The 17,889-nt window shown below is 38.9% G+C and overlaps 1 protein-coding gene across 1 annotated transcript in view; it reads right to left on the bottom strand.

Annotated features, from left to right (window-relative positions):
- Positions 1-14,913, bottom strand: part of ITGBL1 (integrin subunit beta like 1) — a 124,112-nt gene extending 109,199 nt beyond the window's left edge. The window contains exons 1-2 of the mRNA XM_062514920.1: positions 14,840-14,913; positions 13,374-13,585 (exon numbers count right to left, since the gene is read on the bottom strand). Of these exons, the coding sequence (XP_062370904.1) occupies positions 13,374-13,585; positions 14,840-14,913 (286 nt within the window). The remainder of the gene's footprint in view (positions 1-13,373; positions 13,586-14,839) is intronic.
- Between the last annotated feature and the right edge of the window lie 2,976 nt (positions 14,914-17,889).

Genomic DNA, 17,889 nt, shown 5'->3' with positions numbered 1-17,889 from the left:
TTCATACACATTCCAGCTGCCACTTGTACATGAAGTTTTTACATTTGTTTCCAGCCTCTGATCCTTCTCTTCTCACTTTCATCACATTAAATTTTTATACGTGCATTTTGATTCTTTTTCAGCCAAGCAGTAAGACACAGCAGAGTGGAACTCTTGGCTTCTAATGCTTGCCAGAAGGTGTTAGGAGGTATGTAGCCAATGTAATGCTCAGTCTGATCCATTTTTTGAGGAAGGATTTAAAAATTCAAAATGACAGTTCAGAATAGAAATAAGAGCTTAAGGTTTTGACACCACTATGACCACAAAAAACCAAAACAAAACAAAACAAAACAACACAAAACCACCCAAAAAAAGTTTGCTTAAGGAAAGCAAGGATATATTATAAAGGTGTCAAGTAGATGACCAAATGAAATTTTAGCTTTTAGGTAAGAAAGCAACTCTGTATATAGTGACATTAAAGTAGGCACTAAATTAGCAAAACTATATGACTCACTGAAAGACATTTAAAACCACTTATGTGACTCACATGGGGAGAAAAGACAGATCAAGAGGGTACAGTGGGAATGTGCACTGTGTGAAAACTATTGGACTCCTCAACATCAGCTCCTGTCACTACACTGGTGAGGTGACAATTCTGTCACTTAGCACAGATGTGCTGTGTTATGTGCATCACCCATTAAAAGTACTGCTTTTCTTCTGAGGTTAACCTAACAAAAAAATTTAATCACCGCAAAGTTATTTGGCCAGAGATGCAGATATTTCCCTTGCAGCACTTTCTGAAATCATTGCTTCTTAGCAGCAACAGTTGAATGACACAGTATCAGCCAGACCAAAAGAAAGCTCCATGAAGGGCTCATCCAAAGGGATGTGGGGAATACTGGGGGAAAGGAGAAGTAATGTTTTCACATTCATTGGATACAGGAGAAAAGAGAAGACTAGGGAAGCTTTCTGTGTGGGTGGAATTCCCCATTTCCTTCCTACAAATGTGCACAAGTGTGATGAATACCATATGCCTAGGGAATGCAGGAAACGAGAATGAAAGGAAGAAATATTCATCCAGACCTGTGCTGTGTATATAAATTATCCTGCGCATACATGGGTGATTTAGCTGAAGAAGGGAATAGTAGGGGCAATTTCTCAATGACCACTGATAGGAAAGAAATCAAGTTGATGGAATGGAAGTGTTGCACCCCAACAATGGCAACATCTTTACACCTTTTGACTTGTCATAATCTAAGTAATGTTTTCAGCAATCAATACAGAGTTCAATTCATTGCTGTCCAAGAATAATTAACTCTCTAGAAGGTATAATTTTGTATTGAGACAATATAGTGAGCACACATTGTCATGGAAGCAGTTAAAAAAAGGCAATATACTACTACTTGCTTCCCCTGTTTCATTATCTGACAAAACATTTTTACCTATTTGCTTCCAGTGAAAAATGCAAAACAGATTTGGTACCTGTTTAAGTAGGAATTATGTCATTTGCTTTTGAATGGATCCAGCAAGAATTAGGAGCTTCTAGAATATAATTTTTAACATGGTCTATATTGGTCTATGACAAACTGCAGTGCAACCATTCACTTTCATTTGGTGTTTTGTTCATTTTTCCATAAGGTCAGTAGTTGACTAAGAATCCATTTGTTAAAATGAAGCAAATTTTAAAAAATATAAATGTTTCTGTTCAATGCTTTGACTTATTTTTCCATCAAATTGCAAGGATTGGATAAAATATGTTTTCCATAACTTTGAGCTTGTTACAGAAGTCCATCCACCACTTGTATCTAGAAACAGTAATTTATGCCTTTCTATTGAAAAGCCTACATTTCAAACAAGTTTTGATTCTTGATTCTGAGAGAATCATTCCTACTTAGAGACTCCATAGTGGTCATTTAAAAATGTGGTCCTTTAAAAACTTGAAACACACTTATAAAGTATCATACACAGAAAATGAAAGTTCTTAGTATTACTATATTGAAATCAATGGATATTATTAAATTTTAAAAAATTATTATATTAAGTAACATATTAGCATAACAAAAACTATGCTTATGCTACCACAGATCCTCCTCACTAAAGCAAAGCATTTAACCAAGAATTGGTTTCACAGCAGCATCAGAGAGACCTCCAGAAGACATCATCTGGCCCACTTCTTTGTCTGGACTCACAAACAAGAGTGTGTTGATCCTTCCTGATTTGTCCAACCTGTTCTTAAACCCCCAGCTACAGAGATGCCACAGTCTCTCTGAGACAAGCTTCTTACTATGATCAAAACCATTTCATTTCTTGGGAACAAGATGCACAATGAATAGGTTGTTTGGAGAAACTAAAACTAAAATTTCAGTGTCCTATGCCTATCCCAGGGAGGAGAAAGGGTTGAAGCAAGTAGAAATAACAATACAGGAGTGTGCACCTGATTAATGCATATTTTAAAGTTTCTGTAGTTTAGATTCATATCCTAACAAGCTCCCCTACAACTGAGCAACACCTGCACGAATCAAGCACGAGCTAAGACAGAGTGTTTGATTACATACAACTTTGGTTAATTTCTACAAAGTCTGTGAATACCCAAGGCAGTTCAGCTCGTCTTGATGGCATGCCTCCTTTTTAAGATTCCTGGGACACAAGAGCAGAGGTTATTGGTTGGAGATGGAATGTAAACAGGGAATGTAAAGAGAGCCAAGGTGGATCTGACTTCTACCCAGGTCCTCATGGAAACATCTGTTCTTTGATGAGCCAGAGGAATGGATTAGGACAACTGTGAGGAGCATCCAAGTGCCAAGGAACTGAGCCAGATAGAGGCCACACAAAAAGCAAAACAGACTCTGTCACAAGGGAATGGAATTAGTAAAACAAATTGGCAATTTGATATAACCATAATGTTGAGAGTGGGGGTGGCAACCACGGCTCATGCAGGAAAATATGGAAGAAAAGCCAAAACAACGCCTGAAATGCAAAAATACAGAGAACTGGAAGGCCATGAAAGGTCAGAGGAATTATGATATTGTTTTGAAAGACCTTGATACATGATGTTCCAGACAGAGTAAGATTATTTAAAAAAACCTCAAAGTTCCTTTGATAGGAACTAACTCATGAAATAAAAAGAAGTCAGTGGTCACTGTACTACCTAAATATTATCCTTCAAGATATTATCCATCAAAAATTTAATTCAGAAATTCTTATGTGAGATCACCTTTTCAAGCCACCTACAGGGAAATCACGTTGTATATTCTGGACAACATCTGTAAATAAAAGCTTTTCTAACCTGTATTTAAGTGTACCAGACATACAGTTAAAGCAGTTGTCACATTAAAATGGAATTTCCTCTTTTACAAAAAGTCATATACAAAAGCTTTAGGATGGTGAGAGGAGAGGGAGTTGAGACTTACCCTGCTCATCCAATTACAAAATCTTAATTTTATGACTTTCCAAACCAACTGACCATTTAATAAAATGGGAGAGATCTCTCAGTGTAAACAATCCCTTCATTTATACAACTGTGTCTAAATGTTTGAAAGATGAGTTTTCATTTATCAGAATGTTTTCTCACAGAACTCTCATTCCTGACAAGTCCAACTCTGACAGTCTAGAGGAAAATTATTTTGGCCAATGTCCTGTTGAATCACCACTAAGTAGCATATAACTCTTTAAAGTAGCACAATACACAGAAGAGAAAAAAATTGTGTAAAATGCTGTCAAGCTTAAAAGCATTCAAAACTTCGGAGATGTCATTGTTCTTATTATTGTTTTACCATTACCACTTACAGGTAAATAACAGGGTCTGTATTTTGCTGTTGTAATTTTGTCTGCTATTACCCAGAGATTTTGGCTAAAGAAGGGCCAGAATTGCTGTGAGACCAATTCTCTGTTGGCATAACTTTATTGATTTCATTAGACTTCTGTCAGCAGAAAACACTGGCTTCTGTTTAGCTTTGGGAAACAAAAAAAAAAAGGAAAAAAAAAGAAACAAAGCAACCACACCATCTGCTTTTATTAAAACATATTTTTAACCTGAAGAGTAGAGATGAGTGACACAATCCACTCTTAAACCTAACAAAGTATGTGACTGGGGTTTGGTAATTTTACCAATCCCACCTCCAATAATTTTCTGTTGTATTTCTGTATCTTATACACAAAGTTTGTAGGAAATTAAATATTATAGAACTTGAAAAGACAATTATTTTTTATTGTGATACAGAAATCTATGCCACATTTAAATCTCTCTGTTTATGACGAATGCCAATGATATGCTCTAACATTACTCTGCTATGCTTCAATCAATTAAGAGGCCTTTGGGGAAAATAAAGGCAGTAAGAAATGTTCCAGTACTTCTCACTGTAGGATGATCCCTAAAGCCCTGTGAATGCGAAACTAATATGTTCTAGAAAGAGACAAAAGTTCACTGTGTCTGGGTTTGCTGGACAAAAGGATTTCCACAAATGCCAGCTGCAGCCAAACTCATATAAATAGAAAGTGGTTGTACCCACTGCAATGGCTCCTACATTCTCCATTCCCATCCAGAGAAACTGGGTGTAGGTGATGGGCAATTTTCCCTTAGTGATAGATGGCACCTAGATCTCTTCCTAAGCACAGCCTGGGAGCTGTGCTTCATTATACTTGCTGTGTCTCTGATGAGGATTAGCCGTGGCTTGAAACAGAAGCAAGAATGAAACAAAATTATTTCAAAAGACAATCAGAAGTACCAGTGCAACTACAGTACTTCAATTAAGAGCTTCAAGACCATTTTCTGATTTTAAATATATTTCTTACTGGTTATATGTTTCCCACAGGATCTACCTGACTATAAAGGCACCAGAAAAAAACCTAGTTAAATTTGTAATACTCACTTCTATGATTCTGTAATAGAAGGTCTCAGCCTTTCGTCTGCATGTTAGACTACAGATGTACAATTTATTCACTGCCACTATTCTCTCCAGTTTAAAAACTGAGAAAGGAATGAATCTGTCAAGACAATTAGGGTAAAAGTGTGGTATGTTCTGCGAGACAGCGTGTTTTTTTCATGTAAAGTATATATTGATTAAAAGGCACAATTCTGCAAAAGCATTCAGGAGAACCACGGTACAAAATGTTCTTATATGACTTTTCATCACAGTATCACCATCCAGCATGATTTTGTCCTTCTGCAAGTATGCTCATGAGATGAAATTGGTTGTCCTCCTCCGTTTCAGCTCTTCCCTGTTCCTAAAGTGAGAGGTCTGAACTTCTCCAGTAATCCTTCAAAGCATGATTTGACAAACCACCCTTTTGAGGACTGTGGTCTGAAACACAATCCACCAGGCATGTCAGTGCACCTACAGTTCTCTGTGGGATTGACCTGGTACAAATTCACTATTTATATGTGGAACATTTTTAAGATGTAAACACACTGAGTGTTTTCATAAAAGCAAGTTGCTGTCACTTAAAAAATATACATAGAAATCAACAATTATTGCATACCTAATGCATAGGTAGTTCTTCGGGAAAAGAATACATGATTATTTTTTGTAGGAAATAGCATTTTTAGGACCAAAACATGAAACTTTAAATGTGGTTTTGACACAGCCTTAACTGATAGTTTTAATACTAACAGATTTTATTCTTACACTTCATAGGGGCTTTAAGGTTTGAGAGTCCATAGGAAGGACTCAAATACTTGGGTTCTCTTCTGAGTCTCATTATCAGCCTTAGATGATCAGCAGGTATATCCTCAACTTCCGCTCTCTTCAATATCAGAAGTAAAACACCTCCTAGTATTTTGTTGCAAGAACTGCAAAGAAAGGTGGATATGAGAGCTGGATGCTGTGACAATCATGGTTCAGTTCCATATACCAGGCCTGTTCTCCACATCTGAAGTGGGGCTTGCTTTTTTGGGAGGAACCACATTACTCACAGGAGATACAAACATAGAAATGGTTTGGATTTCATAAATTTAGCTCTTGTTCACAGAGTACCATTCATTATTCATCTCTTATAAAGTGCCTGTATCTTCACATGCTGAAAGACATTCAAATTACATACCAACTCTACCTGTACCCAGTAATTTCCAAAGGAGTAAGGATAGACACGAAATTAGTTTGGCTGTTTCAGGAAGTGGAGAGGAACAGGGTTTTCTGAAGGAGATGGGCTTTTGGCTTCTGAGACTCAATGAGCTTGTGCCATTGAGTTTTGCAATCATCCAGCTACTTTCTGCAAAATATTGTTTAAGACACTTCGAGTAAGCAAATGGGGTGCCAAGAAACCTATGTTACCTGACACTGCTGTGTTACCAAACTGTTTGTGATGTGTGCTCCCAACATTTCAGGCAAATGAATGGACTCAGGTAAATGATTAACATTTTATCTTGCTATAAGCAGGTTAACAAGTTTGTAAGCTAAATGATTTCAAATACCAGGAAGCAACCATTTTCCTCCAGCTGCTGCATAAATTCACTGGAGAAAACCCTAATGAATATAAAATTGAAAGATGCATGATAGTGCAGATTCACATGACTCTTCAACAAAGGTAGATAGATTTAGCATTTCTTAGCTGTCAACCACACAGTTTCAAGATTTAAATAACTTTAATACAGACTTTTAATTAAATAGGAAATTATATGCAAAACGGGAAAAATACTTAAATGAGCTATTTTTACATTCAGTAGCCTCTAACTGTGGATCATAAAAGCTAACATCTCCAATATTTAAAATGACAGACACCATCTTGCTCAAAAGACTGAACAGGACCTACTGGAGGCAGACAACTGGAAAAAGCATGCCTGAGAACGGTAGGCTTTGGCAGTCTCTTTGGGGCATGGGAGGATTCTCCCCCAGCTCACTCATAATCTCCCCAACTCAGAATTGCCCCCAGGTAATACTGTGACCAGGTGCTCTATTTAGAACATCTGCTGCTGCATAGAGCTGCCAAGGCAACAGCATTTAGTTGTGATGTTTTCCAAATCACAAAGCTAGTACTCAGCTCACTCCTGACAGTGTCACCTTCCCTATAAAAATAGGCCAGACATGACTCCAAAAGCTCTGACTGCCACTCTTTAGGTCACTGACAAGAAAATGTCCCAGATTATACCACTGATGCTACTCAGGCGGACAGGCAGAAGGGCAAAGTAGCTCTTTCAAAAAAGGGGACAGGTGCAACTCCAATTAAAGTCTCTTGAAGCTTTATTCTTCGACATACAAAGATGTGGTAATGCAACTGTTCAAGCTGGTGTTCCAGCCCACTCACAATGTATGAAATGTACACAAATCCTTACCTGAAAAAATTACTCCCTCCATCACTAAGAAATGCAGCTTTCAAATAACCTTTAAAAATAGTGTTTGAAAGAACAGGGTTTTTTCGTTTCATAATCCTTCCATCTCCAAAGGAAATTTGAATCCAGCAATACAACTGTGGTACACCATAAACACACCATAATGCAACCTCAACCACCACACCCTCCAGTTAAAATACTGATAAGTTCTGGTATCACACATATACTGTAGAGTCCTTCTTTGCATGGCCAAAGTGAAACTCCAGTACTTTTTAGGCACAAATTGCCCCTTTTTTCTGGACAGCACTAGCAACGTGTCCTTTCCTCTCAGAAAAGCTCATGGGAACATTTTTAATCAGTGACATATTCTCTTTCAAGACAAGCTACTTGGGAACACTAACACTGAAAGGTCTACAGTGCAGTGCCATAAGTGATGATTGATTGAATTCCTTGACAGGACCAGCTACCAACAATAAAACTTTTAAAAGCACAAAAAATTGTACCAAGACAGTCAGTTTGTCCAAAAAAGCTGTCATAAGAAAACATACTGAAACCTATCCACTGATAAGGCAGGTAAAATAATCGATAAACACTTCTGTAACATTAAATACACAATTTACTTTCTACTCATCATATATTTTTCATAATAATGATACTGAAACAAATGTTAATAGGACACAGTCTGCATAAGTAATTTTTTCACAAAGAGCACTCTTTCAAATAAATAAAAATATACTTCAGTTCATTATCAGCCTGTAAGGAGAATAAAAATTCAAACACACTTCAGAACACTTATTTGCATTGACAAAAGTTGCACAAATATTTTTTTTCTCTCTGCAATGGATAAGCATGTCACCCCAAACTACACAAGGACAAAAGGTGAAGGAGATGTTGCTCCCCACCTTGTTTTGCTGTTGGTACCAGTTCTGTGAGGTGCTGTAAAAGCCTTTTGCTTCCATGTGCCCAACACACTCACTTTTACTTTTTAAATTAACACCTATTTTCTATCAGTCTACAGATAGAGGTGCTCGAAATGAGGGCTAAGCAACTAGGTATCATTTAATAAATTACTTTTAAAATGCTTCCCTTCTGTTAATCTCTCCTGCAGCTTTTGCGTCTAAGGTTCCTCCTGCCTCACTCACCACTGTTATGAACTCACACACTGCATTTGGAACTACAGCAATTGTCAATGTATCAAAGGCTGCTTGATTTTACCTAGATCACGCAGCAACAGCACAAAATTGAGAATTACACAGGCTTTAGCTTGTGCTTCTTTTGTGTGATGGGACCTCAAGCACTTAGCAAGGCAATGAACCTGCCATGAGATCTATGCTATCACAATTTCACTTCTACTAGAACCTGAGGAACCTGTTTTGAGATGCATATGGATGCTATTATCACACCTACACCTGCCTGCTCTGGGAGGAAATGTGACAAAATGCCAAGTTTTGAAGTCCAGACTAAAGCAAACTAGGTCAGAGCAGGACTGCAACATCCATTTTCATCAGTAGCCTCCTGCCCTATTTTTAAGTCGATCTTTTAAGGAGGCTCCAGTGGCCATGTGCCACAGCTGAATCTTTGCAAACATGGCCTCTGACAGAGAAGAGGCTTATACCTGTTCTCAAAACCCAGGGCTTTGAATTTCACTTTGGATCAAATAGCAATCAATGCAGGTCACAGGCTGACTTTTCTTCACACTTTTAGCAAGAAATGCTGCTCAATGAACAATCAGCATGTCAGACCTCCCTTCAGTATGAATACAAAAGCACAGTCCTTAGAGCCTTTCCAGCTCAACTTCGATAGCTCTGCCTAAAGACACTATTCAGCTCCTGTGCAAAGAGCAGTCCTTAGCCCAAATAGTCCTCCAAATTCCATCTTCAAATTATTAACTCTCTCAGACTGGTACCATGCATGCAATAAACTCCCATGGATGCATAGCTACACATTACATTAATACTTCAATTTGGATTTATATTGTTACTTATACATCTACTCTTTGTCAATTTAATTTTTCACTTATGCTCTCTGCAAAGTTTAAAACCTTACAGATCAGAAAACAATGGCACTTATATCCTTTTGTCCTTCATGTTATGTATGATAACACCTCTGGCTGCGAAAACTTACGACTAACACTGGCATTATATTGTTGAACTAGTCTTAAAACAGCACAAACAGCAACAGCTTTGAAGTAAGAAACAGAAAAATCTTTCATTGGCCTCAAAAGCAGCAAGTTCCACAGCAACTGCTTATGGAAAATCACACTGTGCCACCATTTTTCAGTAGAACTAAAAGGTACTTCAGTTTGGAAGAAAAATATTTTATAAAATCTTAATAACTATGAAAAAACCAAAGATAATGAATACATTTCTGAGCAAAGACAAACCTTCCTCATATTATGCTGTCTGTTGTCACCAAATTGTATCTGTCTTTTGATCTCACTAACTACAAGCAGTGCAATCATACTGTCACATGTCCCATCTGGCAGTTCTTTTGCTGCATTCTCTGAGAACATCTGAAGTATTCCCACTTCAACTGGCCAAGGATGCCTATGCTTAGTTTAGTTTTTCTATCTTCATTAACCACATACACAGTAAAAGAGATTACATTAAAAAAAAAACAAAAAAACAACCAATTAAACAAACAAAACTCCAAAACAAAAAAAAAAACAAAAAAAAACCAAGCAAACAAAACCCACAAAAAAATCACTAAAATTGATTTTTCACTATACTGCAAAAACCCCACAGAAAAATAGGTATCAAGGAGTGATGTGACAGGAAGTAGTCCTGTATTCCACTTTCCCTCATGCACAATATGGGCTCCATGTATGCTAAGAAAGCATGAGGCAATATGCAATTGTCTGAGGCCAGGACTACTATCTGCAAATAAACAGCAACAAGTATATTGCCTGCTCTGAATGAAGCATAAATCCTTTGGGGATTTGATTGTTTTTGATTCAGTCTTCTTCCTCTTAGCTCATCTCTTTGAAGATCAGCAACAAAAGATAAAATAAAGATGTCCCTGACATTGCAAAGAGAATGACAGGACAGTACCTACTCAATTTCCTCTACATCCCATGATACATTAAGCAAATAAAAAGGCGACAGAGGAGGACAGGAGACTCAAGTGACTCACACAGCAGTACTTGGTTTTTCTCTTCTTTGTTTCTGACTCCATGAGGGATCACCTGTTACTTTATCAATCGCAGTGGGATAAAAGACAAGAAAATTATTGGAACTCCCTCTAATGCACCTGGAAACATAAGGGGAAAGAAATGCAGCAAAGAAGACTCAAGGCAAAGTAAAAGGACAGAAACATTTAAATCTGCTCTTCTTTATTACTCATGGCATAATCTCTTTCCCATTTTTATAAAAGGTTTATTAGAAAAAGCAAATCAATCAGATGGACATCTGACATTTTCTTTACCTTCAGGCCATCTCTCTCCAGAATATGATAGCTCAACAACTGGTGCAGAAAGTGCATCTGACACAGAAAGTGTCTTGAAGATAATGAGCTGTATATTGAGCAACTAAATCTTTTGTTTAGCTTGGGACAGGCAAGGGAAGTGAAGTCTGACTTGACTGGCAGGAAAACACAGCTATCTGGCATTCATGATTCAAACAACCCTGCCTGTCCATCTCTGATTATGAACATCACTGGTGATCACACATCAGTCACTTGAAAATGAATCACTCTGGCAGCTTGAAAAGTAGCTCATTTTAAACAGCATTAGCCTGAAATACCATGGTTTTCTAGAGGGATATTGAAAGAGTGTCTGGAAGTTCTCCATGTGGTACCAGTCAGCAGTTACTGTTGTTGCCTATGTCAGGAGAGATCCACAATTAAAAGGGACATAAAATATCAAAATAAAAACATGAAAAAAATTAAAGCAGGAAACAGAAATAGAACTGCACTAAGACATTATGACTATTCACCTAGAGGAAATACAAGTTCATCATTAAGTCAAAATATGGCACAAAAATGCAAAGAAAGGGAAATGTGTCATACACTGGAAATTGGCCTGGTGACATAATGTTAAGAAACATCACTGGATGCAGCTCACTGAATAGCTGGGTAGGGAAATATATTATTCATACAACATAAGGTTCAGCCTCCTGCCAGTTACCCTAGATCTGACCTGATTTTCTATACTCCCTTCCTCCCTTATACACATAATTTCAGTGACTAAAAATATAGGGGGAAAATGAAGAGGGCAACAAGTATAGCCTGAAAAGAGGTGTTTCACCAGCTGGATTCCAGCTCTGAGTTACCTGGGGCTGCTCTCCTGCAGTGTTGGGCAGCCCTGGACTGCAACAAAGTCAGCTGGATTTTTAACACAATTGTTGAAAAGCCCAAATGAAGCAAGCAAAATTCAGGCACCCTTCACAGTCGTTTCCCTCCCCAGGACTTTGTACTGAATTTTTATTACTCTTGTCTTTTTTTTGCAGAAGAGAGAATTCAAATTATTTCACTTCTCATTGGTAACACGGTAATGCAGCTTCAATACTTTGGCTAGGAGTGACAAAGTAACAAGTACAGAAAATTGTTTTTAAAAAAACTTTTAATCACTTAGCATTCACATCTTTGAACTGCTGCATGAAGTGCTACCCAAAAGCTAAATACTGTTAAGACATCTCTCAGCTCTGTTTATTCTGTCAGCACACTTTACCACCAAAGTCCTGACAAAACTTGCAGCCACTGTTCATGGTATTAGCAGGAACATGATGGTGAAATTTAGAGCAGAATATTAAAATTGAAGGAGCTTCCCTTTATGCAATTAACCAGTTTCCCTTTCTGCAATTAACCTAGCAACAGCAGTGAGCACTTTGAAATCACACTACCAATCAAGAAATTCATGTTTGAGACAGCAAAGCACTGAAATGCTATGATATTTCTTATGCAGGGTGATTTAACACTGCTAACTGCAGAGTCTATATATCAGTTTCTCCACAGAACTCTAAAGTCATAGGTGCCAAACACAAATATTTTTCTCATAATCCCATTCTTGGTGTTTTCATGTTATTACTGGACTGCCTGGATAAATTGTTGCTAAAATGAGTTTGGTGTTTTTTCCTACAAAATTTGCCAAACCAACTGCTGGAATGCATTTGTATTGTCCTCTTACTAGAAGAATTTCTGTAACATTCCCATTGACCTAATTGCAGGTTTTGGCCTGAAAAGATGACACGTTTCTGTGAATCTGGTAAAGCTATTGAAACAGGGATACTAGAAATGAAGTACACTTCTGGCCTCTTTCATCAAGCTCCAAGCTGAATCCCCTTAGGAATGTGATGGCATTTCTTCTGCCTGCTTTTTTTCTAAAATCCTATTCTAAGCTGCTTAAAAAAAAAAAAAAAGAAAAAAAAAGAAAAGAAAAAAAAATAAAATTAAAATCTGACCAAAATAACCCAGAAACTTAAGTAAAGACAGCTGGAAAGATGAAAGAGTGATAAAGAGTGATAATGGAGACCAAGCGACATGTTCCAGCAGCTGGCAGGGACTAAATTTTGTCCCAGAAATGTATGTTATTAAAGAATACAATGTCAGTGGGGAAATCCCTGAAACCACAACACAATTACACTGTTTTAAGTCTTCATTTGGAAAGTATCTTCATTGCTTAGAGAAAAACACACAGTTTTCATGTTTATATAGTAAATATAAGTATGGTACATATTACAGCAAGTCTTTTTTCTAATAGCAGGAGAAGAAAAAAATAATAATCACAGGACAAAATTGATTGTTTGGAGACAGTTTAAAGCTAGGATGGATAACATAGGCCATCATTAGGCAAGCAATTCAAATGAAGAAATATATATAAAAGTCAGCAATATTGCATACTGTATTAGATTTAAAACACAGTTTGCAGAGCCTCCCACCCAAAGCAGCTTCTGCTTCTGCCCCCGATGCAGATAAATCTTGCTCTAGGCTAAGTCCCCTTTTATGGCAGAAACAGTGCCTGTAACATGCACCCTTTAATCTGGCAAAATCCTTGGATGTGCCCACAACTCTGCTTAGAGTCATGTTTCAGGGACCCATATATAATCATGTCTCTACTGTATCAGTGTGCTGTGCTCCTGGTTTTAATAAATACTGTTAATTTTCTAAGCTTCTCTCATCATCAGGGCTTCCTTACCTGTGCAGATTTTCCCGTCGTAGGTCTCGCACACCCAGTCATGGCATTCACAGAGTGGACCGTAGTATTTGCCAGACTCAGTCACTTGGCAGATGCAGACTCCACACTCACACCTGCCTCTGTCACTGCACAGCTTCCCCCCTGGGACACGGCACCTGAGCTCCGACTCAGCCTGGGACAGCCGGCACAAAGCAGGAATACCCAAACTACTCCTGTGGGGGACAGCAAACAGAATAAGATGTGGTCAAAGCCAGGGGCTGCAGCTCAGAGCTGATGAGATCTTGGCTCATTTGAAACCACCCTCTTGTCATTGGCTTCAGCCAATAGCCAGACTACTGCTCTTATCCACCTCTTAAGATATGGTTGCAAATTATTTTAACTTGCCTCAAATCACCCAGTTTTCTGTGTTGTCATCAGAAATCTCATTGCTACCCGCAAGAATGCTTATACTTTATTTTACTTCTATATTAGCCTCATCTATTTCCCATCAGACATATCTGGTATATATGCACAGACATGTATGGTTTGATTATCTGTCACAAAATATTTTGATCTTAATTATTTCAAAAAGTTTAGAGACACCATATACATCCAAACATCTGGGTAGCATAACAGGAATATAATATATATCATACAGCACGCTTAAGGTTGATTCTAATAAAATATGTTTGCCAAAGTAATCCTTCTGGTTGTCAGACATATATGATCCACGCTTTCAATGGAAAAGGAAACCAAAGTAATCATGGCTTTCCGTGCAACACTGTAGGCCGTGGCTGTGGTTTCAGTAAAGGCAGCAGAATCCAATTCTAGATGTGTAGATTTGCAGCTGTACCATGCACTGGAGCACATGGAGATCAGGATTTGCAGGACATACTCAGGGAAAATCACACTTTGTCTCATCAGGAGCTGAATTGTAGGAAAAAATAAGAAAGCACTGTTCAGGCCAAAACCAGGTCTTCACAACGCTAAGGAATACTGAAGATGTAGATGAATAGAACCTGCCCTTCTCAGACAGAAAATTTTGCAAGGCTCTGGAGCCAAGCAGCTGCTGGCTCTAGGAGCCAGTGTGTGCTGGCTGTGGTGGAGGGTGAAGGGCAGCGCCCCTCGCTGCGCCACTGCACCAAAGTGCAGCAAGAAGCAGAGTTTTGTGGTTAGGTGCCTGCTCCACTCAGGCAGCAGGATTTAGAGGTTTAGGTGTAAAGAGTCATCACTAGCCAGCTCTTCGCTGCTTTCAAAGCGTGCATCTTGGCCATCAAACGTACAGTCGCAAATAACTCTGCGGTGTGCACAGGCACCTACCTACTGAGGTTCCCAGCGACCCAGAGCGCTTCCCTCAGTGTCACCTTTAAGCAGGCAGAGGAAGAGCCAAGAAACTGCTCCACCGCTCCCTCCGCAAGCCCAGCTTCCACGCTCGCGGCACCTCCAAAGCAGTCGCACCCCCCGTGAGACCTGAGAGCCGCACTTACCGCAGGGCCGGGGGCCCGGCCGGCACCGCGGGGCCCAGCAGCAGCAGCAGCCCCAGCAGCCCCGGTGCCAGCATGGTGCGAGCTGCGCTGAGCCGCACCTGGAGCGCTCCTGCAGACAGACGGGCGGACGGACAGACGGGCGGACGGAGAGCTGCGGGCTGGACAAGCCCGGCTCCAGGGCTGCTCCCCCCGTGCTGCAGCGGCTCTGATTAGCTGCCTGGGAGCGGGATTTGGGCAGCGCTCTGGGAAGGAGGCCGGTGCCAAACCCCGAAGTTTACAGTCTAGGCAGGGAAGTAATTAGAAACAGTTGCGCAGCCAGATGGTTTATTTTGATGTTTTAAAAGTGGCCCGTTCGCAGATGTGAACGAACTGTCTCACTGTCGAAGTACAGGCACCGTAAATATTTGAGGTATGTGTATCCCCTGTACTTTGACAGACGGCGGCCTGCGATAATCTGGGAAACTCGTACCGACGAGGAGACGGGACCAGCGCTCCCCAGCTGCAGCATCCCTGCCTGACTTGCTGGAGCAGCTCCCTGGCGCCTGCCTCCCCAGGTCCGTCCCTTCCCTCCTTCTCCTAAGGTCACCCGCTCACGTCACAGCGCCCTGCGACACTGCAGGCTGCCGACCTACACCAGCATGAGTGACTGCACATTAAAAGTACTGTTACTTAGCCATTTGTTAATGCCTTATTAAAACACAGTCCCATACGTCATCTCAGCAGTGGGAGATTTCTGAATTGCTTTAAAACTAAGCTAAAAGGAGGGACAGTTTCTGCCAATGAATCAACTTTGGCAGATAGGGCCACACGCACTTCTTCCTGCTGCGGAAAAGTTTTTGATCCCTCTGGCTGTCCTGGGAAATTGCTGGTTGCCTGATAACGCCCTGGGATAGAAAGCTCTTAAAGAAACAAACTTTGACCACAAAAGATGGTAAGTTATAGGTGTCCTAGTCTACACACACATGCATTTTTAAAGCAGGCAGCTGACGGAAAAAGCTTTCACTGATTCTGAAGCCTGTATTGGAGATTAAAGTTCTCAGTAGCTTTCCCAGAATGAAAAACTCTTGTTTTAATTTCATATTAAATATCTAATATACCACAGATTATGCTGTTCCAGAAAACATTTTAAGATCTAGTTAAAATTCTGACTCAGACTCTCCTGTGAGTTTAAGTGGGTGTCTTACATTTTACACAGTGAACTCAAGGCTATAATTCACAGCATTCCTGCTAACATAACTAGTCCTGCTAGTTATATTCCTGCAAAAAAAAAAAAAAAAAAAAAAAAGCATCAAGAATTTGACTTTATTCTGCTGGCCTTATATATGATAAAAGAACCTTTAAAGTCTAGTTTGGGGCCTGTTTCTAGTCAAATACCCACTTCATTGCAGGATAAAACTCAATCGAAGATCAGAAGAAGAGACTGGACAGACTAGACAGATTTTTTTAATTTCTAAACATACATTAGTCCCTGAAGACATACAAGTTAAACCCAAATTTTATTCCAATGGACTATTAAAACACAAGACCTCTGTCATATTTTAGTAAGTTATCTTGAAGCTGTGAAGTGCAAAACTGCACTGTCTACTGATAGTGTACTACATTCTTTATGACATAATTTTACCCTAAAATACAAGTAGGATGCAAAAAATCGAAAGCCTCCATATACAGTTGTTGCACGCCAAGTATGTTTTTTACCAGTTTTGTTGCCCTTTACAGTATATTTCATATTGTGTGTTAAAATATTTTCTAGAGCAACACAGATCATAAAAATCCTGTGTTGAGTGATCTGTTGGGTTCAGTCCTGTGAATGTTTACAGTCCTGTGAACCCCAAGTGTCTGACTTACTTGGATGGATCTAGTGAAAAGGGAAGTAATATCAGCAGGTAAATCAATAAATATTTATTTCTGACAGTCCTTGAACTTTGAAGTCCATGCTTACTGTAGCACTATGTGTTCTATCTGTGTGATAGTTTTTAAAATGCATATATAATGCTGCAATAAAAAATATTTATAAATTAAATCCCTTTAGATTACAGAAAGGAGCACTTTTACGAACAATGTGATTGTCAGAAATTGTACTGCTTGAAGTCTCAGTTTAGAGAAGAATAAATAGAAAGCTTTGCATTTTACACAGTAGTATTTCCCTTTTAGCACTAAATTTATCTTTAATCCACAACTTTAAAGGCTGCCATCTGTTCATCTTCCTCCTTTTTCCCTGAGAAGACTGTTGCTGACAGGTATTCAGAAGACTTTCAAGCAGACTACAAACTATAACTTTAAATGTGCGAGAAGACATTCACCATGACATGATGAACTTATCACTGACTTATTTTTTATTTATTTACATCTGTCGTGTTTTGAAGAAATACACATCTTTTGGCTGTGGATCTTCTGAATTTGAAGAAGGCATACTTAGAGAGTTGAAGGGTGCACCATTTGAAATGTGCACCCAGAGCTTAAATTTATTAAATGCTTTCATGTATACCTGTCTCTAATACAATATCTCAATACTCCCTTAATGGAATGCTTGTGTGCATGCATGCATTAAAAATATATATATATATATATATATATATATATATGAATATGTATATGAGCACATATTATGTGTATGTGTACACAGGAACTAATTGGCTTCCAAACAGACTGTAAATTCAATTTAAAATGAGTCAGTTTCTTTCTAAATGGGAACCTGACCTGCTGCCTTGAGAACTGCTCACTTCCATTCAGCCACTTCTGTACACAACCCTAAGGAACTTTGTTCTCTATTGGATAACATACACCTACATGAAGCACAGCGTTTGTAAAATGCTACTTTTCCTTTGTATTGGAGTTTCAGACTAAGGCTTTAGACCTGTAGGTGGTTGGTAAATGTATACTTTACAAGCAGTAATGCCACTGCTTGCAGAGTAAAGGTAGAAAAGAGAAAGTCAGGATATTGCTTATGAGGAGGAGAAGCTGAAACACAACTGCTAATACTAAACAGCCTTTTCAAAATGGGCAGTAGGTTTAAATAATACTTGTCAGACTCAAAATTACTTCAAATAAAG

This window comes from Cinclus cinclus, chromosome 2, assembly GCF_963662255.1.
Source record: "Cinclus cinclus chromosome 2, bCinCin1.1, whole genome shotgun sequence".
NCBI lineage: Eukaryota > Metazoa > Chordata > Aves > Passeriformes > Cinclidae > Cinclus > Cinclus cinclus.
This window is presented reverse-complemented; position numbering and strand designations above follow the sequence as displayed.